Consider the following 23,168-nt stretch of genomic DNA (forward strand, 5'->3'; position numbering starts at 1 on the left):
TCAGTAAGTTTGATGTCAAGCACCTTTACACTAGATTCCTCTGATTGTTGTTAAAACATATGCACACGCAGGGTCCCATCTCTTAAGCAGTCTAACTGAACTTTTTGGAGGTTTAAACTCAGCCTAAGTGGTACAGATGCCAGCATTGGAAGGTTTCCATCTTTTCCTTCCAAACATTTGAAAGAATGGGAAAATTAAAAGATGGGTTTTTGTTTTGTTTTTTTAAATTTGGCCATGTTGTGTGTCTTGTGGGATCTTAGTTCCCAGACTAGGAATTGAACCCATGCCCTTGGCAGTGAAAATGTGCAGTCCTAACTACTGAACCCCCAGGGGATTCCCTAAAACATGTTTTTTTCCCCCAAATTTCTTTCTTTATTGGAGTATAGTTGATTTACAATGTTGTGCCAATCTCTGCTGTACAGCAAAGTGACTCAGTTATATGCTTATATTCCATTATGGTTTATCACAGAATATTGGCTATAGTTCCCTGTGGTATACAGTAGGATTTTGTTGTCTATGTATCCTAAATATAATAGCTTACATATGCTAATACCAAACTCCCAGTCATTCCTTCTACCTTCCCCCTTGGCAAATACCAGTCTATTCTCTATGTCTGTGAGTCTGTTTGGAGATAGATTCATTTGTGTCATATTTTAGATTCCACATATAAGTAGTTTGGTATTTGTCTTTCTCTTTCTAACTTCAATTAATATGATAATCTCTAGTTGCATCTATGTTGCTGCAAATGGCATTATTTCCTTCTCTTTTATGGCTGAGTAGCTCGATAAAGGACAGAAATGGTATGGACCTAACAGAAGCAGAAGATATTAAGAAGAGGTGGCAAGAATACACAGAAGAACTGTACAAAAAAGATCTTCACGACCAAGATACTCACAATGGTGTGATCACTCACCTAGAGCCAGACATCCTGGAATGTGAAGTCAAGTGGGCCTTAGAAAGCATCACTATGAACAAAGCTAGTGGAAGTGATGGAATTCCAGTTGAGCTATTTCAAATCCTGAAAGATGATGCTGTGAAAGGGCTGCACCCAATATGTCAGCAAATTTGGAAAACTCAACAGTCCTCAACTTTTCCAGAGGACTGGAAAAGGTCAGCTTTCATTCCAATCCCAAAGAAAGGCAATGCCAAAGAATGCTCAAACTACCGCACAACTGCACTCATCTCACACGCTAGTAAAGTAATGCTCAAAATTCTCCAAGCCAGGCCTCAGCAATACGTGAACCGTGAACTTCCAGATGTTCAAGCTGGTTTTAGAAAAGGCAGAGGAACCAGAGATCAAATTGCCAACATCCTCCGGATCATTGAAAAAGCAAGAGAGTTCCAGAAAAACATCTATTTCTGCTTTATTGACTATGCCAAAGCCTTTGACTGTGTAGATCACAAGAAACTGCAGAAAATTCTGAAAGAGATGGAAATACCAGACCACCTGACCTGCCTCTTGAGAAACCTGTATTCAGGTCAGGAAGCAACAGTTAGAACTGGACATGGAACAACAGACTGGTTCCAAATAGGAAAAGGAGTATGTCAAGGCTGTATATTGTCACCCTGCTCATTTAACTTATATGCAGAGTACATCATGAGAAACGCTGGGCTGGGAGAAGCACAAGTTGGAATCAAGATTGCTGGGAGAAATATCAATAACCTTAGATATGCAGATAACACCACCCTTACGGCAGAAAGTGAAGAAGAATTAAAGAGCTTCTTAATGAAAGTGAAAGAGGAGAGTGAAAAAATTGGCTTAAAGCTCAACATTCAGAAAATGAAGATCATGGCATCTGGTCCCATCACTTCATGGGAAATAGATGGGGAAACAGTGGAAACAGTGTCAGACTTTATTTTTGGGGGCTCCAAAATCACTGCAGATGGTGATTGCAGCCATGAAATTAAAAGACACCTACTCCTTGGAAGGAAAGTTATGACCAACCTAGACAGCATATTCAAAAGCAGAGACATTACTTTGCCAACAAAGATCCATCTAGTCAAGGCTATGGTTTTTCCAGTAGTCATGTATGGATGTGAGAGTTGGACTGTGAAGAAAGTTGAGTGCCAAAGAACTGATGCTTTTGAACTGTGATGTTGGAGAAGACTCTTGAGAGTCTCTTGGACTGCAAGGAGGTCCAACCAGTCCATCCTAATGGAGATCAGTCCTGGGTGTTCATTGGAAGGACTGATGTTGAAGCTGAAACTCCAATACTTTGGCCACCTGATGCAAAGAGCTGACTCATTTGAAAAGCCCCTGATGCCGGGAAAGATTGAGGGCAGGAGGAGAAGGGGAGGACAGAGGATGAGATGGTTGGATGGCATCACCGACTCGATGGACATGGGTTAGGGTGGATTCTGGGAGTTGGTGATGGACAGGGAGGCCTGGCATGCTGCAGTTCATGGTGTCGCAAAGAGTCAGATATGACTGAGTGACTGAACTGAACTGAATACTCCGTTGTATATATGTACTGCATCTTCTTTATCCATTCCTCTGTTGATGGAAATTTAGATTGTTTCCATGTCTTGGCTATTGTGACTAGTGCTGCTATGAACACTGGGGTGCATGTACCTTTTTGAATTATAGTTTTGTCTGGGTATATTCCGAGCAGTGGGATTGCTCTGTCGAACAGTAATTCTGGTTTTAGTTTTCAGAGTCACCTCCATAGTGTTTTCCATAGTGGCTGCACCAACTTATATTCTCACCAACAGTGTAGGAGGGTTCCCTAAAAGGTGTTTTTTGATGTCCAGATTTTGTAGAGTGGAAACTCTCTGAGGGTGCACCTGGGGTGAAGGGTGCTAAGCTAAGGGGGAATGGGATCAGGACTATGGATTTCATCTTCCTCAAGACATTCCCTTCCTTCTCTCAGCAGCTGCCTTGCTTTCTAAGCAGTTTTGAGGACAGTGGTTCTTGCTCTTAACCACACATTTGAATCACCTGGGGTGATTTTAAAAAGTCCAGTGTGCAGTTTGCACTTAGACCAATGACATCAGGGTCTCTGGGGCGGGTGAGAAGGAAACTTAGTCATAAGGATTTTGTCAGACACTCCAAGGCTGGGAACCACTGTTTCGAAGAGAAAAGGCAGATTGCTACCGTTTTCCCCTCAGCACCATGATTTGTAAATTTACCATTTTTATTAATACAGCACACATTCATTTCAAAGTTGAAGTACCATATAATCTGTGATGTTTATGATCTGAAATACATAAAAGCAAGTATCCTTGAAGGATTATTCTCTCTACAAGAAAGAAAAATGGCTAGTGTGCACACACTGCAGATCAGTATATCTCCAAATTAATTTCCATTAAAATCATTTTTCCATCTTAGGAAGATTTTCCCTAACTGACTTTTATTTCTCACATTTTGTATAGAACTTAATATTCTTTTCAAAGAATTCCAGGTCTCTTCTTCCTTGGAGTATACACTTGTGGGTTCCCACACTGTTTACTTCTTATGGTTCTAGTGAGTACTGAATGCTTGTGACTCACTGGAATGTTTACCCTTTTAATTCTTTTTCACAGTTGGCCTCCTGGTCTCATTTTACCTTTGATGTTAACTGGCTAACACTGCGGTTCATTTCCTGTTATTTATAATTTTGGAATTAAAAGTGTAAATGAAGTCAAAAAAATGAAAGGCCCAGGTCACCTATCGTGTTAAGGGTCACAGCTGCGGTTCTGGAAGGTTCCAGTCGAAAAACTGGCTTGTTTTCCCTCCCTCCATTTCCCAAATGTAAGCTTCTCCTGTGGAGGCAGTTATTAGGGTTGGCCAAAGGTGCTCTCAGAAAAATGTGTTATCTTTGTGAGCGGTTAGTTTTTTCTATGCTGAATCACATATTTTGTTGCTTGGGAATGTATTTGATGAAGTTCAAGCAAATAATTTGTCTCAGTTTATTCAGCTTGTCCTTCAACATCCTTTATCCCTGAGATACCAGGAATAACAAGGTGCTGTAAGTTGGCTTCTTAGTTGTGGGGGATGGGGTGAAGAGGAGGCCTTATGGGCAGTTTGTTTGCTTAGGCAGAATTTGGAGTCAGAGGTACTTGTGTTCACTGCAATGTATAACTCAGTTCAAAATTCCAAGGTCATAAACTTGAACATGCACCTCCCAGGTTGGGTGTGCACGTGAAACAAGATCAATGTAAGTTCTGCTCTGTAAGTGCTGTTTTTTAAGCAGTCACCTAGTGTGCTCACTTATTAGAAAAACGTTTGGGTTTTAGTACACCTTCTGTCACAAGAAAAGAATTGGACAGATCTCACATTTCACCCTACTACATGCCAGGCTTGTTTCTTGGAGGAAAAAAGAACAACATAACATGACCTGCTACCAAGCAATTTAGGACCTCGGTGGGGAGAAGACCTATCCCCGTGGGACAGAGTCAAGAATATGAGGTGTGGCTTCCCTGGTGGTCCAGTGGTTAAGACTCCGAGCTTCCACTGCAGGGGGAGCAGGTTCAATCCCTAATCATGCATGCTGGAGCAGCAAAAAAAAAAAGAATATGAGGCAACCTATAAATGGGAGGGGACTACACTTCATGGTGAGACTGACCCCGTGGACTGGGGTGGAGCATGAGCTGAGGGTTAAAGGGAAGTGGAACATCTCAAACCCAGCGATTGTCTCTGGTTCCCACAGTCTTCAGCTCTTCTCATAACATCTCGCAGCAACCGCTCCCTCAAAGTGAGGAAGATGGCAGCCATCAGCTCCTGGCTTCTGTTGGGAGCTGGGGAGACTGGGGAGCCTGGGGACACTAAGCCCTGAGCCCAGTCCTGGGGTGATGGGATCTTAGAAAGGAGCAGGGCAGGCACCTGGACTGATAATTTTGCCAGGACCCTGGCACCATGTGGGTGGAAGAGGAGTTCTGCTGATAAACAGAAGGATGGAGATGGGGAGTGGGCTGAGCAAAAATTAGAGCATTTGCAGGCCATGATATTTGCACTTTTTTTTTTTTTTTTTTGCTTTCTAGACATAAAACTAAAAATCTGGACTGTTCCAGAAAAAAGAACAGAAGCCAAACAACCTTACATGTAGTATCCCTATATCGTCTACCTGACGCTGTACAGACACTTCAAAAAATGTTGAAAATGGTACTCGCCTCTCTGCCCTGCCACTCAGCACGATTTCGCTGATTTCTCACAACCCCTCATTTTTTTTCTTCTTGCTTTTTTCCTGCTTGCAAATCATGTGATACTATTTTTAAATGCTGTCTCTTTCTCATCTTCCTTATCCTGTAGACTTTTCACCAGATCATCTTTTGGACTTTTTGTAAAACAAAACAGTAATTATGAAAAACTTTCTTAAAAGTTGTTAGGATGTGGTATGCAATATATACTGAGAGAATTGGAGCTCTCACTGCTGAAGCCACCCCAGGGTTCATGCTGGGAGTCCAGATAGGAAAAGAATAGATTGTGTGATGATATGGTTTTGTTTTCAAGAAGAAAGAAGTTAGGTATGAATCTAAAAGCATCAGCCACAAAAGTTTCAGAAATTATCTTCCATAAAAATACATTAGAAGAAAAAAACTTTCAATCAGAAGAATCCCTTCCTGAATCTTTAAATAATCATGAAGACCTATTTGAGATACTATCCCCCAAACAAACTTAAATGTGTTTCATATTTTCAAACCAAGAAAAATATGGTGGCTCAGATGGTGACTCAGATGGTAAAGAATCTGCCTGCAATGCAGGAGACCTGGGTTCGATCCCTAGGTCGGGAAGATCCCCTGGAGAAGGGAATGGCAACCCCACTCCAGTATTCTTGCCTGGAGAATCCTATGGACAGAGGAGCCTGGTGGGCTACAGTCCATGAATTCACAAAGTGCTGGACACGACTGAGCAATTCACACTTTCAAAGTATAGAATGACTTGCCCAAACCTTTAAACAATCATGAAGACTTATTTGAGATACTATCCCCCAAATAAGCATAAATGTGATTCATATTTTTATTCTTGGTTTGTTCTCAGTACTCAAATAGTAAAGGCAAAGGCTTATCTGAGTTTTGAAGACAGTGTTTCCTGAACAGGAAATGAAACTGCCAATGTTCCACAAAGCACACAAAGTGCCTGATTCGGTGAAGAAATTATGCTGATTCACCAGAAGAAAATGGTCTTAGTTCTAATCAACTGAACATTTGTGTGTGAGAGTTTTTTTAAATTAAATTGCCATAAAAAATCGAATTGCTTTACAGGCAAAGTCATGTCCTAGTGTGATTCACAATTTAAGGATTTCTGACTTATATGCTGATTAGGAAATGTGAATGTCACAACCATTTAACACATTGGAGTAGGGTGGTTGGAGTTGGGAGTGGAAAGAGAAGTCACTAGAAAATGTCAAGAACAAAGCAATGTCAGGCCATATATACTAGCTTTCAATTTTTTGAGTTCTACATTCTTGGGTGAACTGTTTATATTTTTGGTTTAACCTAGTTAGAAATTTGTGTAACTTTACACATCATTAAAGGTTTGTTTTGTTTTAATAACTGTTTTGTTAGCTGATTATTTAATTACTTTGCAGTCTTCCAGATTACTTCTAAAACTGCAGCTTGTCATTTTTCTAATATGTGATCTATCACTTTGCTCACCCGATATCCATGGCTTCCTCTACAAGACCAAGGAAAGCAGGGACTTGCCTGGTGGTACAGTGGCTAAGACTCTGTGCTGCCAGTGCAGGGGGCCCAGGTTTGATCCCCAGTCAGGGACCTAGATCCCACATGCTGCAGCCAAAGAAATAAAATTAAAAAAAAAAAAACCACTAAAATTGGAAAGCAGCATACTAGAATTGCCAGCTTCCATTACCACTAAGAGTTCCCTGTGACACATCCCAGCCAATGAAGTACAAATGGAAGTGATTTGAGATGGCTTTCTTATGAATTTTTTTTAAAAGCCAAGCTGTTTAAGGACAGGCTGTGTGTTTTACCATCTACCTTCCCCCATTCCCTGTGTAGAAAGTGGACACATGGCTTGGAGGCGCCAGAAGTGACATTTAAGTTGATTGCTGACAAAGAGTAGGAGCTAATTAGGGGAAGGGAAATGGAGATCTTCAAAGAAAGACAAGAAATAATGTAATACAGAATTTATAAAAGATTGGCTATCAGATATGATTATCTTGGAATCATTAAAAGCATGCTCAATGGATAAGGGACTATTCCAGCTCCAGTGGGAGAGTTTAGGCCACAGCTGGGTGAATAGAAACAACAGAGACAGCTTTTGACTCCAGGCTAACTGAACTTTTTTAAAAATGGAGCTTTCCAACAATGCTTTGTGCTAGCATATAGGGTAGTAATTTCCCCATCACCAGATGTGTTCAAGCAAATGCTTAACGGACGCCCACCCAGGAAGAGAAGTGGGAGTCCTGTGTTCATGGAGATTGTACTATTTCAGTTTTGTTCAAGCATTTCTATTCTCATAAGCCCTAAAAGACTTTTGAACAACTGTTATATACCCCTCCACATATTTTGTCTTTTAAAAATTTAACTTTCACATTTTCTCTTGCACATTTTGCATTGACATTTTCTATTTGTAAAATCACCAGTTAAATAGTTGCAAAGAACATAATTTCTGATGTACTGTGCATTCTGCACATACTTTAAATCTATTTTTATTGCTTTAAAATCTCGGCACAGCTCATTTAGCTCATTCAGTTAATGGAAAGTGCCTGCTCTACTCATAATGGTACAGCTAGTCCTTATTGGCAAACTGATCAGCCACATCAAACTAACTTTTAAAGAACTGTGCAAATTATTAACCCTGTCCCTGCTCACCAATCAACGATGGGCCTAAAACTGGCATGATTCTTGCCCTTATATGCTTCTCTCTAATGAGAGAGACAGATCTAAAAGAATGTCACAGATAAACAGCAAGTCACAATTCGCAAGAGTGCAGTGAGGGAGGTGTTAGTGGAATGAATACTACATGGTGATCTGGGAGGGCTTCCCTGAGGAAGTGACGTTTAAACAGAAACAGCCCCAAGTCAAGTGAACGCTGACAGTCTTTAACCAGTAGTTCCTTAATTGTACACTTAGCTCGCTCCTGAGAGAGACTCTTTGAATTGGCTTGCTCAGGAGCCTCTTTCTCTGTGGAGTTAGAAATAAAACCTTAGTTTATGCTCCTAAGTAACCTGAGAAGCTAGTGAAGGGGGCAAGAATATCCCTCCTTCCCAACATGGCTCTTTGGCATGAGATTATTTTAGGCTAATTATTTTTAAAAATGAGCAGACCCAGGAGAAGCTCTGAAAACCAAGTAGAAATTATCCTTTTGTAAGAGACATTTACACTTAGAAATCTCCATTTGTAAGGGTGTTTCTATCTCCGTACCAGGAAGAGGAAAATGTCTAAATCTCTAGAACCTCTATCAATAGAGAAGGCAGCAACTTAAATCTGCCTTACCCTTGTTTACTGCGCTTTTCCTGGTTACCATCTGTAACCAACTCCCCTCCCCCCCAACATCTTTCTGTGTTTATACATAAATTTATTTATTTCTTTTTGGCTGTGCTGGGTCTTTGCTGCTGTGCGGACTTTTCTCTGGTTGCGGCAAGTGGAGGCCACTCTCTGGTTGCGGTGCAGGGGCTTCTTGTGGCAGTGGCTTCTCTCATTGTGGAGTGCGGGCTCTAGAGCACAGGCTCAGCTGTTGTGGCACACAGGCTTAGCTGCTCTGCAGCATGTGAGATCTTCCCAGATCAGGGATTGAACCCATGCTTCTGCATTGACAGGTGGATTCTTGACCACTGAGCCTCCAGGGAAACCCCCCCAACATCTTTCTTTTGGCTTTAGCTAGAGATGGTATTGAAGGTTGTGGTTTGGGCCATTTTGGAGAGTTACCTAGTTTTCCTGGGTATACAGTAATGTACATGTATTAAACTTCTGTTTATTTATCTCTTGGTAATCTTTTATTACAGGGGAATCTCAGCCAAGAACCTAGAAAGGTAGAGAGAAAAATTCTTTTCCTCCCTGACCCAGGCTTAACTCTCAGGAAACTCTTCCCTCCGGAACACTATACATTGCTAAATTCTTTGGTTCAGTGCCCAGAGGTTTTTACACTTTGAGGTAACACACTCTGCTAAGATTCAGTGTAGATGAGGGATACACCTTTTTGTATTCAAGTGCAAGAAAAGTGAAAGTGTTAGTTGCTTGGTCATATCCAACTTTTTGCGACCCTATGGACTGTAGCCCACCAGGCTTCTCTGTCCGTGGGGATTCTCCAGGCAAGAATACTGGAGTGGGTTGTTATGCCCACCCCCAGGTGATCTTCCCGACCAGGGATCAAACCCAGGTCTCTGGCATTGCAGGTGGATTCTTTACTGTCTGAGCCACCAGGGAAGCCAAGAAGTACAAGAAGGCTATTATAAAAGAGGAGATGCTAAAGAAGAACCACACGAGCATGGCCTTGTTACCCCAGAGGTGTTGTCAAGCAGATAATTTCCAGAAAGAGTACACATGGATTTGAGGTTTGGAAAGCAAGTTCCTAAAACTCAAGTCACCTGAAAGTTCTCATATACCTCAGTTTCGGTTCAGTTGCTCAGTTGTGTCTGACTCTTTGTGACCCCATGGACTGCAGCTCACCAGGTTTCCTTGTCCTTCACCAACTCCTGGAGGTTGCTCAAACGCATGTCCATCAAGTTGGTGATGCCATCCAACCATCTTGTCCCCTTTTCCTCCTGCCTTCAATCTTTCCCAGCATCAGGGTCTTTTCCAGTGAATCAGCTCTTCACATTAGGTGGCCAAGGTATTGAAGCTTCAGCCTCAGGATCAATCCTTCCAATGAATATTCAGGATTGATTTCCTTTAGGATTGACTGGTTTGATTTCCTCGCAGTCCAAGGAACTCTCAAGAGTCTTCTCTAACACCACAGTTCAACAGCATCAATTCTTTGATGCTCACTCAGCCTTCTTTATGGTCCAACTCTCACATCCATACTCGACTATTGGGAAAACCATGGCTTTGACTATATGGACCTTTGTTGGCAAAATAATGTCTCTGCTTTTTAATATAACATAACTCAAGTGACAAGTATTTCCCAGTTTAAAGGCCTTGAACTAGAAAACTCCTCTGTCCTTGGGGCAAAGGCTTATATAAATGATTGTAGAGAGTGATTTATCAAGAGATCATATCAAGAGATTATACTTCGGGTTCTGGAACAGAGGCACCTGGGGCAGCAGCCTGCATCTGTCCAAGTGTCCTCAAAACTCACTCTTCTCAGTGGTTCCTTTGAGACAGAGTGATTATTATTCAGTGGTTATTGCAGAAAGATTGCGTTGTGCTTTAGTTTCTGAAAAAACTAGTAAACTAGGAAAAACCAGAAACTATTCTGTTTCTCCCCTAGATGTTGGAGCCTATGAAACTTAAGGGTTTGTTTTCAAAACGAAGTCTCAAATAATTATCATTGGACCCAAAAGATTGTGTATTTTTCATTGGAAGAAAGGCACGTTCTTAAAAAATAGTGCTTTCACTTTTGTCTTATCACTTGTTAAATTTTCACTTCCTTTCTCAATCCAAATCTCATTCTTTCCCACAAGCCATTACCAGGAAACACCTAGATTTGAAAACATATATAGCTTGCTTTTTTTCATTGAGTTTTAGGTAGAAAGAATAATAAACTTCATGAAATTCAAATACAGGACAATGCACCCAGAAAAATACTAACACAACAACCTGGGTTGCAAAACTTGTTTAGCAAGTTTCAGGTGGAGGTTAATTAAAACCTGCTTGGAAACCTCTTAAAACATAGACAGGAATGCAAACTACACACACCACCACCTAGATTCTTCCCTCGGGAACTTCCTTCTCTCTACTTCCCTGGATTTTGGTGGGAACATTTCCTGAAAGTTCCATCTGGCCTAGTGTCCATGACCAATAGAAGTCTATTTCTCCTATCCCAGGGGAGGAGCTGCGGGACTGTGGGTAGGCAGCCCACTCCTTAGCAGTGATAACAAACAGCCACTCCTTAAGATTTTAGCTCCTCTGGGAGGTGGAGTGGTGGTGGGGTGGGGACTGAGGGATTGTAAGAATTTCCTCCAGTGTTTCATGTTTAAGTCTCCATGTTTCAAGATAGAGAAGAGGCGGACACGACTGAAGTGACTTAGCAGAAGCAGCAGTGATGTTGTTCTGGACAAGACAAGAGAACACAGAGAGAGGTCAAACACAGTACAGAAAAAGGTAGAAATGCTGCCTGATGTATGACCTGTCTGTAAGAGAATATTAAGCTGGCCGAACATTCTAGAATATTAGCTGCATATTCTTTCAGAAGTTCCTCCGGGTGACCGCTATTATTTCTTCTGTCCAGGCTTGTTTAGAGTGATTGTCAGCTAACACCCCGTTGGTGGATAAGCATCTGCGAGATGTGCAGGCAACAAGGCCGGGGTGTAATTATAACATAATGCTGTAACAGCATTGCACAAGACTGCCTCAGTACTATCTGCCAGAGTACATAGCCACCCTCTCACTGACAGTCATTTGGATGGTGATTAGTGTTGGATCACGTCCTGGAATCAGGCTTGAAGCCAGAGAAACTGGAAAATGATTTTTGTTTTTCAACTCCTTGGAGGCCCGTGTGGAAAATTTAGGAGAGCAAATGTTTGTTTCTAGTAGCAGAACTTGTATATACTTTGAGGAAGAGAAAGTGAAGTGGGATGGTTCCTGAACTGCTTGCCTTGCCCTGAAGCTGGTCCTCGGCAGAAAACTCTTATTTTCTCACGGGGCTGGCCAGGAAGCATTGAGGCAGGGAGCAGTTGATGGCAATCCCACTCTCCCTCGGCTCCTCCACAACTAATCTAAGCACAGGTGAGACCTTTCCAGGTGACAAAGAAACAGTCTCCATCCCAAAGCACCACCAGTATTAATGACTCAAGGCCACCGTGTATGGTTAAACTAGACAATGAGTTGTGGTTTGTGAGGTGTGTCTGGGGCCCGGCTGTCCAGTTCAAATCTCAACCCCATTGCCTTCTGGTTGTATAATACAGAACAAGTTGTTTCACCCCCTATACCTTGCCTTCCTCATACACAAAAGGCTGGCTTTGTTTTGAGGATTAAATGACATAATCCATGTATATCACGTGGAACGTAGAAAGTGCCCTATAATTATCAGCTTGCTTTTTTCCCCCCCATTAAATTCTAACTCTCATCATGGATACCTGTTACAGGGAAAGCATGACATTAGGATCGATTCTGTCTCTCAGTTTTCCCCTCAGACTGGGGCTGATTGATCCCATTTATTTCATGAATGTTTGTTAAATGCCTACTGCGTGCCATGCGTGGAATGAGAGACTCTGAAGATATAAATATCGTGGGACACGGTCCCTGCTCCTGGGATGCTGCTGGTCAAGGAGGTAGACATTTTTGGTCACGCTGCTATGCCAAAAGCATAAATAAATACATAAATCCAAGGTCAAAGAGTGTGGATCAGCTGCTTCGAGAAGGGCCAGGGAGTTTTGAAAGCACGTTTGTGGAGGCACAGACTGGGTTAACAGCCCAGACCTGCACTCCCTGCAGTGAATGCAAATTGCTTAACTTCTCTAAACCTCCCTTTCCTCATCTTTGAAATGGGCCTGATTCCGTGGTGTGCTGAAGCCTGCTCCTATTGGCTTGGGAGAGCCTCCTGTTAAATATTCAAAAATTTTGCAAGCCAGTGGTTAAAGCCCTTGGTAGCTTGAAATCAGGATCAATATTTACACCCTGTTAATCAGCAAAGTCTATAGTTCAAAGCTCCTCCCTAACCCCAGCTGGCTCACTGCACACCACAGGAACCTGTGGAGGAAAGGCAAAACATGACCTTTACCCTCTTGGGGTTTTTGGCTGGGCCTGAGAATTTAATTAACATAAAACAGATCGACAGGAAAAAAAGCACACATATTGATTGAATGTGTTTTACAGTGACAGGGCAGGGGAGAGCCCTCGTAAGGAAATGAGCACCAAAGAGGTGGCAGAACCTGAATGCTTTTCCAACAGATTGGACAAAGAGGGGTGATTGTGGAGAAGTAACTGAAATATATAGAAAGAAGGCTCTTAAAAGGTGGGCCTTGACTCCCAGGTGAAGAATGTTTCTTTTCTCCTGGGACAGGGAAGGCATCTTTCACTTGGGAGTGTTATCTCTTGTTTTCAGAATGAAAAAAAGAGAGATTAGAATGCCCTTCATGCATCTGCTGTTTTTCAAGTGCCTTTAGCTCAAAATAATCCTTATGCCAAAGCAGCATGTTTTGAGGTGCCATATTCTGCTGCTGTTATGAAGATGAATGAAATAACAAAACTGTGGTATCTGACGCATAGTAGAGGTTCAACATGGGGTGACTCTAAGTATTTCATGTAGAATATATTAATCATATACATCCTGCACTTTCACAGTCATAGTCTTATTTAGTCCTCATAGCAGCTAGGAGGTAGTTTATTTTTAGTTCTGTAAATGAAGTTTTTTTTATACCTACGAATGAAGAAGAGCCAGGATCAAATTCAGTTTCCCTTGCCTCCAAGTGGAGTGTTCTTTCCACCAGACCCAAACTGCCTCTGGATGGATGGTGTTGCTCTGCAAACAAGTATCATTGCTGTGGATTTAGCTGTTTTGTAACCACTTTTGTTGTTTTTTGTTATTGATTCACTGGATGAAAGAAAGCAGGATAAGTACCCAAGTGGAAGAAGACAGCCCTGGGCCACACAGCTGGTGGAAGGCTCCCTGAGCCAAGCTGGAGGTGAATGCCACCAGTCTGCTGTGTCCATGTCATTGTCAAGACAGAACTGTGACCACTACTCTCAGTAAATGTCGCTTCCTGGAAACCTCAGCTCAGGATTACCTCACCATTGATGTCAGAAGCCTCTTGATGAAAATGAAAGAGGTGAGTGAAAAAGTTGGCTTAAAACTCAACATTTAGAAAACAAAGATCATGGCATCTGGTCCCATCACTTCATGGCAAATAGACGGGGAAACAGTGGAAACAGTGTCAGACTTTATTTTGGGGGGCTTCAAAATCACTGCAGATGGTGACTGCAGCCATGAAATTAAAAGACGCTTGATCCTTGGAAGAAATGCTATGACCAACCTAGATAGCATATTCAAAAGCAGAGACATTACTTTGCCAACAAAGGTCTGTCTAGTCAAAGCTATGGTTTTTCTAGTAGTCATGTATGGATTCAGGAGTTGGACTATAAAGAAAGATGAATGCCAAAGAATTGATGCTTTTGAACTGTGGTGTTGGAGAAGACTCTTGAGAGTCCCTTAGACTGCAAGAAGATCCAGCCAGTCAATCATAAAGGAAATCAGTCCTGAATATTCATTGGAAGGACTGATGTTGAAGCTGAAACTCCAATACTTTGGCTGCCTGATGTGAAGAGCCGACTCATTGGAAAAGACCCCAATGCTGGGCAAGATTGAAGGCAGGAGGAGAAGGGGATGACAGAGGATTAGATGGTTGGATGGCATCACTGATGCAATGGACATGAGTCTGAGTAGGATCCAGGACTTGGTGATGGACAGGGAGGCCTGGTGTGCTGCAGTCCATGGGGTTGCAGAGTCAGACATGAATGAGCAACTGAACTGTTATCAGGTCTGGGGTGAGAAATACACAAGATGAACCTGGGATATCTTAAAAGCCAGGAAGCTAATAAAGAAAGGCTTCTGGGATCATGGGCAATGGATTCTGAAGCCAACTTGAAGAAGTTCTCACTGGACAATTAAAGCAGTCTGAGCTTCAGTTAGAAAAATAATGTCAATGATTTAAGACACAGGAAATGTTTCAAGTCCACGAGTTAATAAAGATACTTGGGGGGAGAAAACCTAATTGGAAGATGCCAGAAAGCCAATCCATTCTTTTCCAATCTAGTAAATAACAAGACCAACCTAGATAGCATATTCAAAAGCAGAGACATTACTTTGCCAACAAAGGTCCTTCTAGTCAAGGCTATGGTTTTTCCTGTGGCCATGTATGGATGTGAGAGTTGGACTGTGAAGAAGGCTGAGCACCAAAGAATTGATGCTTTTGAACTGTGGTGTTGGAGAAAACTCTTGAGAGTCCCTTGGACTGCAAGGAGATCCAACCAGTCCATTCTGAAGGAGATCAGCCCTGGGATTTCTTTGGAAGGAATGATACTAAAGCTGAAACTCCAGTACTTTGGCCACCTCATGCGAAGAGTTGACTCATTGGAAAAGACTCTGATGCTGGGAGGGATTGGGGGCAGGAGGAGAAGGGGACGACAGAGGATGAGATGGCTGGATGGCATCACTGACTCGATGGACGTGAGTCTGAGTGAACTCTGGGAGTTGGTGATGGACAGGGAGGCCTGGCGTGCTGCGATTCATGGGGTCGCAAAGAGTCGGACACGACTGAGCGACTGATCTGATCTGATCTGAAATAACAAGAATCAAGCATGTATCCTGCTTTCTCTGGGTGAATTGTACTTCATGGCAACAAAATACAAGAGAGGAGAAAGTTCTTTTCATAGAAGTATTTTAGCTAAGGAATGAAGAACGAATGATAAGAGTACCGCATTTTGAAATTCCTAGTGAATTTCGGTATTGACATCGGTATTGACTGCTAGCATCACAAAAAGAGATAATCAAATGTTATATGCCTCTTGATGGAAAAAAAAGCATATTATCTATGAAATTTTTTTGCTGTAAATCAAGCCTAAATCTGATCACATTGGAGCTCGGTGGGTAGAGTCTTCCCTCTGATGCCACTGGCCTTTTATTTTTTAACCAATCAGAAGTAGGCATTATTGCATTATGGTCACAGCAGTGTTTCTCCAACTTGGGTAACTTGGATCCCTTTTAAAGGAAAGGATTCTTACAGAGCCCCAGTAGTGATTGAAATTATCCTTTTTAAAATATGTGTATTTTAAATTACTTTTATTGGAGTATAAATGCTTTACAATGTTGTGTTAGTTTCTGCTGTACAACAAAGTGTACCAGCTATATTATGTATGCATATATCCCGTCCCTCTTGAGCCTCCCTCCTTCCAAAATTATTATACTACTTACTGTAGACCTACAGCTAGACATGGATATTTTATGTTCGTGGCTCCTATACAGCTGTGAAACCATATACATTTACAAGTCAAATACAAACAAAACTACCAAACAAAACTCAAATGAGCAACACTGATTTAATGTGAGGGAAGATGTTTTGCTGAAATGAAGTGACTGCTTGCAAAGGAGCATGGTACTGCTGGCAGTTTTCAGTTTCAGCACTGTACGCAGTTGGCTAGCACAATTCTCTCGCCATTTTTATCTAAAAATTCTCCAGGATCGTGAGGTGTGATGTGACTTTACTTGGTCTTTGCTTGGCAAGAGTTCACTGTTAATGATAGGGTGTCAAGGTGAGCAGCATAAACACAGATAGAAGTGGTTGTACTCACAATTGTGGCTGGGATTTGGTTACAAGGTGATTACCTAGCTCAGTGGCCATCAGCCCTGGCTTTACTTTGGAATGTACATTAAGAAATAAATTAAGATTCTCTCAGGGTGAGGCATTAGTATTTCTTAAAAGCTTTCTAGGTGATTGTCATGTGCAGCCAGTATTGAGAACTACTGATTTCGAGAATCCAGAAAATGCTTATACACTTGGCCCTCCCTTATCTGTGAGTTCTGCATCATTGGATTCAAGTAATAGTGAATGGAAAATATTTGGAAAAAAAAATTCCAGAATCCCCCTCGGATACTGAGGGACAACTGTACTGATTATTCTTTAGACTATAATCCAAAAGAAACACCAAATTCAATCATTCTGAGAGAGAATATGCCAGTGAACCCCCAGGGGTTTGAGAAATTTGGTTTGGAGTTTGATTCCCAGGCCTAGTTGTGTGGCCTTAGGCAACTTAACCTCTCTGAGGGTTAGTTTCTCATTATAAAAAGAAACTAATAATAGTATCTACCTCACAGGATGTTCGTGAGAATTAGATGACATCATGACTGTACAAAGCGTCAAGTGGAATGCCTGGTTCCTGGTGAGTACTTACTAACGTTAGCTCCTATGAACTATTACGTTGATAACCATGTGGAAGCTACTAAAAATATTTGCTGGGTTGATGTGAGCCCCAAGAAAGAGAAGTGACAGGGGCAAGAGGGTGCTGGGAGAACCTTTCAAGGAAGGGCAGTTAGTGGCCTTTGATAGAAGAGGAAACCAAGGCAATGATGGCAAGGATGGGGGTAGGGGTGGAGTGGGCTCCATAAGGGTGTGGGCCTGTGAGCCTGGGTTGTGGGTGATGGCTGACTAGGTTGAAACCTGGACCAGCAGCACAAAGAAAAGGGATGAGAATAAAACAGAGTCACCCTGACATGACCATCCTCAGAAAGACATGATGAAGCAGGGAGACAAAGATGAGGCCAGTCAGGTAAACAGAATCTTGGGAGCAGACATGGCCACCTGCAGATTCTGAACAGGAGGGTGGGCCTCCCAGGGCCTGGCCGGCTCCCTCAGTTGCTGCTGAGCAGCCCCTTGCTTCAAGGAGCAGAGATGTGTCATCATTCTAGGCCCTGCTGGGGACTCACAGTACTGTGTTGAGTGGGTATGAGATCTTAGATTTCTTCCAAACCATTGGTTGTGCATTTCTGTGAAAAAGACTCCATTTTCTTTCCCTAGAAAGGCTGCCTGGTGAAATCTACACAGCTGATGACTTTGGGCTCTGGTTTGGACCATGACAGACCATCCCTCTACTATTGACCCTATAATCAGGTTGGTGGCTGGATGTCTCCTGAGCCTATGTGTGGACAGACCCAGCCACTTCCTGTTTTAGCTGTATCAAGAATTACGATTTTATTAAGGGAGATAATAAACTTAGCAAATAAGAGTTATTTTCCTAAACTACGCAGAGAAAACCAGAAAATATTCTTACGTAAGAACTGGCAAGTTCTTAGGCCTGAAATACTATTCTTCCCAAATGATGTTAGGCATAACATATTAGTAAAATAGTAATTTTATCTTTACAGAAGTAAAGTAAAGTTATCTTTACAGAAGTCTTGTTTACCTGGAGTCTCTCCCCAAACCCTGCCACTTTTTCACGTTTTTGTTTTTTATTCCCTTTGATTTCCCTGGAACGTGCTTTCTTACTTGCCTGGTGATTTCAAGTTTTGCAGATTTGTTTTTAGTTCAGTTTTTAAACAGGTGTCTTTGTAAGGAGAGTTGAACAGTCAGTGGGCTGATGCTGTGGTGTTTCAGTTTCTAAGTTTTAAACTTACGGGACTTCTTTAAAGTGGACACAAAAACTTCATAAAAGCTTTCATGTTGACAACACTGGGCCTTTAGGGCTAAGCTCTAAGAAGGATGAGAAAACAAAGAGTTACATTGTAACTCCCTTGGTTAATCTAATTTATTCACATATTTAACCACAGTCAGCATGTAGTTGTTTTCCTCAAAGAGGCCCACTTTCCAAAACACAATTTTCAAAATGTCTTCTCTCCCCACAAAGCTCCTTGTGTTTCATTAACCCTTTTTGTGCTTGCCAGCATTTCTCTCCTATAGTTATTTGCCAGCTTAGCAGGACCCTGGTTGAAAATTGACTCTAACCCTGTTTTCATGACATACTCTCTAAGCTACCAATTAATCCCAAGGCTCTCCTGTTAAATACAGTACAGGACCCTACTTGTGTATATGGCTGCCTTCTAATTTAGGAAGCCACAAAAGACTGAAACCAAGGGATGCAAGCCAAAATCCTCCTTTGAGTGAGAAGCCCAGTATTTATTTCCTGGAGAACACAGAAAGAAGATACTGAGTACTGCTTTTCAGTTATCTGATGAATTCTTTTGGAAAAGATTCATCTTGGAAATCAGTACAGTGATTATTAACTAACATGTTCATTATTGTGGGAATTAGTGGCTTTAGGAATTTAGGTCAGTGTCATGAGTAATAAAAAGGAGTTCACCTATCTATCTGTCTTCTCCTCAGCCCTCTTTGGGAGTTAATTTTCAGTCCTGGAGAAAGGTCTTAGCTACTTCTTCCCCCATCCCCAGTGGCTTTAACCACCCCTGCGGTTTCTCTGCATAAATGTCCATGGTGTTAACACAGTTCGAGAAACTTGTCCTCCAAATAGGATGGTGATTTCCCTGACTGGTACCTGTGTCCAACTCCAGCCTTTTAGTTTACCATGTTCCTGTAAAAATGTGGAATTTTTATTCTTGCCTGACTAGCAAAGTGATCTACTTTCCCTTCAGCCTAGTGTTTTGTGTGGGATGAGGTTGTTGTGAGCAAGATGTTTTTCCTCCCAATTTCCAGTATTTCAGAATCCCATTTCCACTTCTTTTACTGGTGTAAAAAATGGGCTTTTTTTTTTGCTGTGGGGCCTCAGTTTCTAAGCTCTTGAAAATTCTGTTGGGTTAAGTGTACAGTGTCATCAATAGAAAGTCATATTTTATATGTTGCTACATATAAAACCTTGGGATTCAACTGGCTTCTTTCTAGACATTGGGAATACAGGCACAACACAGCTCCTGACCATCAGACACTTTAGACTGGATTAAAAACTCTTTTTAAAAAATTGTAAAATTATCATGTTTCTTGGGCATTTTTATTTTGCACTCAACAGCAAGAAAAATGACTAAGAAATAAAAGATCAGTAACAATGCTTACACCAGATAATTAAATCAAAGGGTACTTTATTAAAAAAAGAATCAAAACAGAAACTCTAAGTACCAGTGTGTACATTGTACACATTTAAATGACTCACAAGAATGAAGTTTTTTTCATAGACATTATCATACCACCTGTTGTTTATCAAAAGATGTTAAAAGAGAAATCTGTCTCCAACCTGTATACAAGATTGCCATCTTAAACAGACCTTATTTCAAACATGCAACAACGCCACTGGTAATAAAGCTTTGGAATGGGTGCTCATTCTATTATTTCACTACAAAGAGGAGAGAAAGCAAGATAAGTTGAGAAGTTATTCTAAAATAGAATGGAAGCTGTCATTTTCTACACCAGCACTCCTCACTCCTCTGCTGCCATTTTTAGCAAGTACTCCTTGTCGATCTTGAAGAGTCTCCATCCCTCTTCGCTGGATAGATCAGAGGCACCTCTTCTTTTGTAGAAGTTGATAGATGGTTCATTCCACTCTGCCACCAAGAAGTGCATGCTGCTGCAGCGACACTTCATTGCAACCTGTTACACGGGAAAGGAAAATGAACTCAGTGACGGTGCACCTGCTTTCCAAGACCCAATTTCAATTCAGTCCTTCAAATAACCCAGTAATCCTTGCAAATTTGGAAACCAAACACCAAGACATACCTGGCTTAGCTTCTTCAGAATTTCTGAGCCTATGCCAAAGCCTAAAAGAACGAGAAGTACCATTTTAAAAAGTCATTTTAAGGACTTCAAGCCCCGATTTCTCTTTAGAGCAGCCCCCCTGAACTCAACCATACCTCTATAATCGCTCATCACAAAGAAGTCCTCAAGATACAACAGTTTGCCAATCCATGGATCATAGGTAAAATAGTACATGGCAAAACCAACAATGCTGTGTCCTGTAATAAGAGTATCACATGAGTTACGGATGAAAAAGAATCTGTCAAGGTTGTAGGTGCAAAATCAGAAGCCTATCATAAGTTTAAAAAATATACATGCATGTATTATAAAAATAAGTAGCCATTGGACCGGACTATCTTCTGATTTTTAGGCTAGTGCAATCCAGATCACTGTTGGATGATCTCACTGTTCTTAGAACATGTTTTCACAAAAAGCACACGTTAGAGCTAGCTGAAGCCAGGCTAAAACCATGGACTGGCCACTTGGCAATCTGTTGCATCTCACACTCAGGATTGAGAATGCTTTCATTACTTGCCAGAGTGAAAGTGCTATGGTCTTAAACTAAACACACACATTATTCACATCCTATTGGTATGTTGACTTGGGAATAAGTCAGGTTTACACGGCAGTTCAGAATAGTAAGTATTTGTAGTTTAGAAACCCTGCTTCCTTAAGGTCAGGACATAAGGCCGAAACAGTAAGGTTTAATTTCAGAACTTGCCTTCCAATTCACACATTTTCAATTTGCTTTCCCCAGTGTTTAAGTCGGAAGAAACAGAGGTACTCAGGTATGATGTAACATCCACATACCTCTGGAAAGTACCTCATCCCTTATGTATTTTGCTCATTTTTTTTTCTAGCAGGAGGAAATGACCTCAGAACAAAAAAAAATCTTAATCACCCCCCAACCAGGCCCATCAACTTCCCCCTTTGGCTTTGTCTTTTGGCCATTCAACAATGACCAGGAAGAAAAACAACAACAACAAAGAAAAAAACAAAGAAAAATAAAAGGAAAAAAGCATCCGACTTCTTCTTAATAGGTGTCTGTAATTCCAATTGGAAGCAAAAGTTTCAAATTAAACTTTCTAGCCATCTTATAGTCCTTCCCAAACAGGAAGCGAGTACATTGGAGCTTCTGATCTACCGTGTTTTAAGTGTGTGATAATAGGGCCTTACCTCATTTATCATGATCATCTACTTTATTGTGTAAAGGATCTTTTAGTTACCTCCCCGCCCATCCATGTACACGGAAGGGCCATGTACATGGCGAAGCTAGAGACTGTAACCTGAAGATTGGGACAAATTAAAGAAAAAAATGTAATTTAACACAGATACAAAAAAGGTTACGTTAGGGTCAAACAAGAACCATTTACGAAACTGAATTTACAACAAATGACTTTATACCAAACTTTTCCGGGTCTCCACCGCATTCTGATACTTACATAAACAGCTCAAACTCTTCCGGGTCTCCACAGCACTGATACTTAAAGAGCTCTTTTAACCCGCCCTATTATTAAGTGCAGCACATCTATTTTTTTTTTTCAGTACTTTGAACACTGGCTGGCTATTATTTCTGGCCAATTTCTCAGTTAAGTAACTTCAGCCTGTGTTGTCAGTGCTTCTACAGAGCGGACTCTACGTCTTACACAACACTCGGTCTCTTCGGCTTCTAGAAGGGCAGGGCGATTACCTTCCGGAGTCAGGTGCTCCTTGGGCACTTCTGCAACTAAGCAGTGGTAGAAGGGGTGCTCTCCGAAACCGTCTTCCAGCAGATCTGCAAGAAGGGGAAGCAGAGACAGTGTTGGAGTCAGTGAAGGTCGTCCCCCAGACGCTCGTCCCCTGCCCTGCCACTGATGCGTTACCTTTTTCAGTTAACATTACTTGCTCTTCCATGTATTCGTATTTAGCCAATTCCTGGGTTGAGGCACATAAGAAAAAGGAAGAGAAGCAGAACATTAAGTGAGGCCCCGGCCCGGACAGCTCGGGGGAAGGGGGTGGGCGGGGCGGGGATTCGTTTCGAGTTTCGCCCGGAGCAGCGCCGCCTGGCTGGGGCTGTGGGTAGGCGGCCGGAAAAAGGGACCTGCGGGGTACAAGGACCCCAACTCCGCCTCGGGAGGAGCCCGAGCTTCCCGCTACCTTGATCAGCCGCAGGATGTCACTGCAGTCGGCAGCGGTGGCCGGGCGGATCACGAATTTAGCCATTTTCGTCTTTTGCTTTTCTTCCCTTTGCGGACCAGGCCCCTGTACTTGAACAGTAGGAGGAGGTGGTTCCTCATTCGTCTCCCCGGAGCGTCCTCTTCCCAGTCAGGATGGCACCATGACCCGGCGAACCTCTGCGAACAACGTAAGACAAGCAGCTCACTGCAACTGGAGCCGCGCGCGCTCCTGCCGTCGGGCTCTCTGCCTTTTAGCTTGAAGAAGCCCCGCCCCGGGACGTGAGGCGGAGGCGCCTCGACCAATGAGGTCGCGACCGCCCCCTCTTCCGGGCACCTCCCTCTTTTCCGGGCCCCTGTGTGAACCTGGCCGGCGCGGGCGGGGTGCGGCGGCGAGGCGCTAGGCTGAGCTCTCTAGTGGCGCCCTCTCGTGGCACATGGTAGAGGCTTCCCGAAAGTCCAACCTCCCAGCCTAGGCGTCCCCGAAGTGACCTTTGCAAAAGGAAGAGAGAGGTTCCCCTTTGGGCCCTGGACCAATGACTTGACAGTTTCTTCTTCGGAGACACCTGGCTTTGAGCAGTGAGGGGATGAGAGGTTTAGAGTAGCGGCTCCCATAGGGTGGTCTGGGGGCCCGTGTGGGTCCCAAGATCATTTCAGAACTAGCTTCATAGTAATAGGGTTTCATTTGCCTTTCTTAGTTTCGCTGGAATTTTCCAGAGAACTGATGTATGATGACGTCATTGCTCTCATGACTGAAGGAATGTGTGCTTGCATGTTGTGTTTTCTAGAATTTCCCAAGGTAAGCTAT

General features: G+C 42.4%; 1 protein-coding gene and 1 long non-coding RNA gene across 2 annotated transcripts; one reads left to right on the forward strand and one right to left on the reverse strand.

Annotated features, from left to right (window-relative positions):
- The first annotated feature begins 12,413 nt into the window (after window positions 1-12,413).
- On the forward strand, window positions 12,414-17,881 carry LOC133241987 (uncharacterized). Its single transcript, XR_009734737.1, has 3 exons — window positions 12,414-13,808; window positions 16,850-16,914; window positions 17,550-17,881. It is a non-coding gene; the product is annotated as an uncharacterized LOC133241987 (long non-coding RNA).
- Window positions 17,882-19,541: 1,660 nt separating this feature from the next.
- SAT1 (spermidine/spermine N1-acetyltransferase 1) lies at window positions 19,542-22,589 on the reverse strand. Its single transcript, XM_061407845.1, has 6 exons — window positions 22,344-22,589; window positions 22,070-22,121; window positions 21,898-21,981; window positions 20,324-20,425; window positions 20,190-20,230; window positions 19,542-20,063 (listed from the first exon to the last, which is right to left on the reverse strand). The coding sequence occupies exons 1-6, from the start codon at window positions 22,407-22,409 to the stop codon at window positions 19,893-19,895; spliced, it is 516 nt and encodes a 171-aa protein (XP_061263829.1). The 5' UTR covers window positions 22,410-22,589; the 3' UTR covers window positions 19,542-19,892.
- Window positions 22,590-23,168: the final 579 nt, after the last annotated feature.

Source organism: Bos javanicus, chromosome X (assembly GCF_032452875.1).
Source record: "Bos javanicus breed banteng chromosome X, ARS-OSU_banteng_1.0, whole genome shotgun sequence".
Classification (NCBI taxonomy): domain Eukaryota; kingdom Metazoa; phylum Chordata; class Mammalia; order Artiodactyla; family Bovidae; genus Bos; species Bos javanicus.

Excerpts from the sequence above, each read along its gene's own strand:
- SAT1 (XM_061407845.1), bottom strand. The coding sequence starts at position 22,409 with ATGGCTAAATTCGTGATCCGCCCGGCCACCGCTGCCGACTGCAGTGAC. Across the intron at positions 20,231-20,323 it reads TGTGATGAGCGATTATAGAG|GCTTTGGCATAGGCTCAGAA; the intron begins GTATGGTTGAGT and ends TCGTTCTTTTAG. Across the intron at positions 20,064-20,189 it reads TTCTGAAGAAGCTAAGCCAG|GTTGCAATGAAGTGTCGCTG; the intron begins GTATGTCTTGGT and ends CCCGTGTAACAG.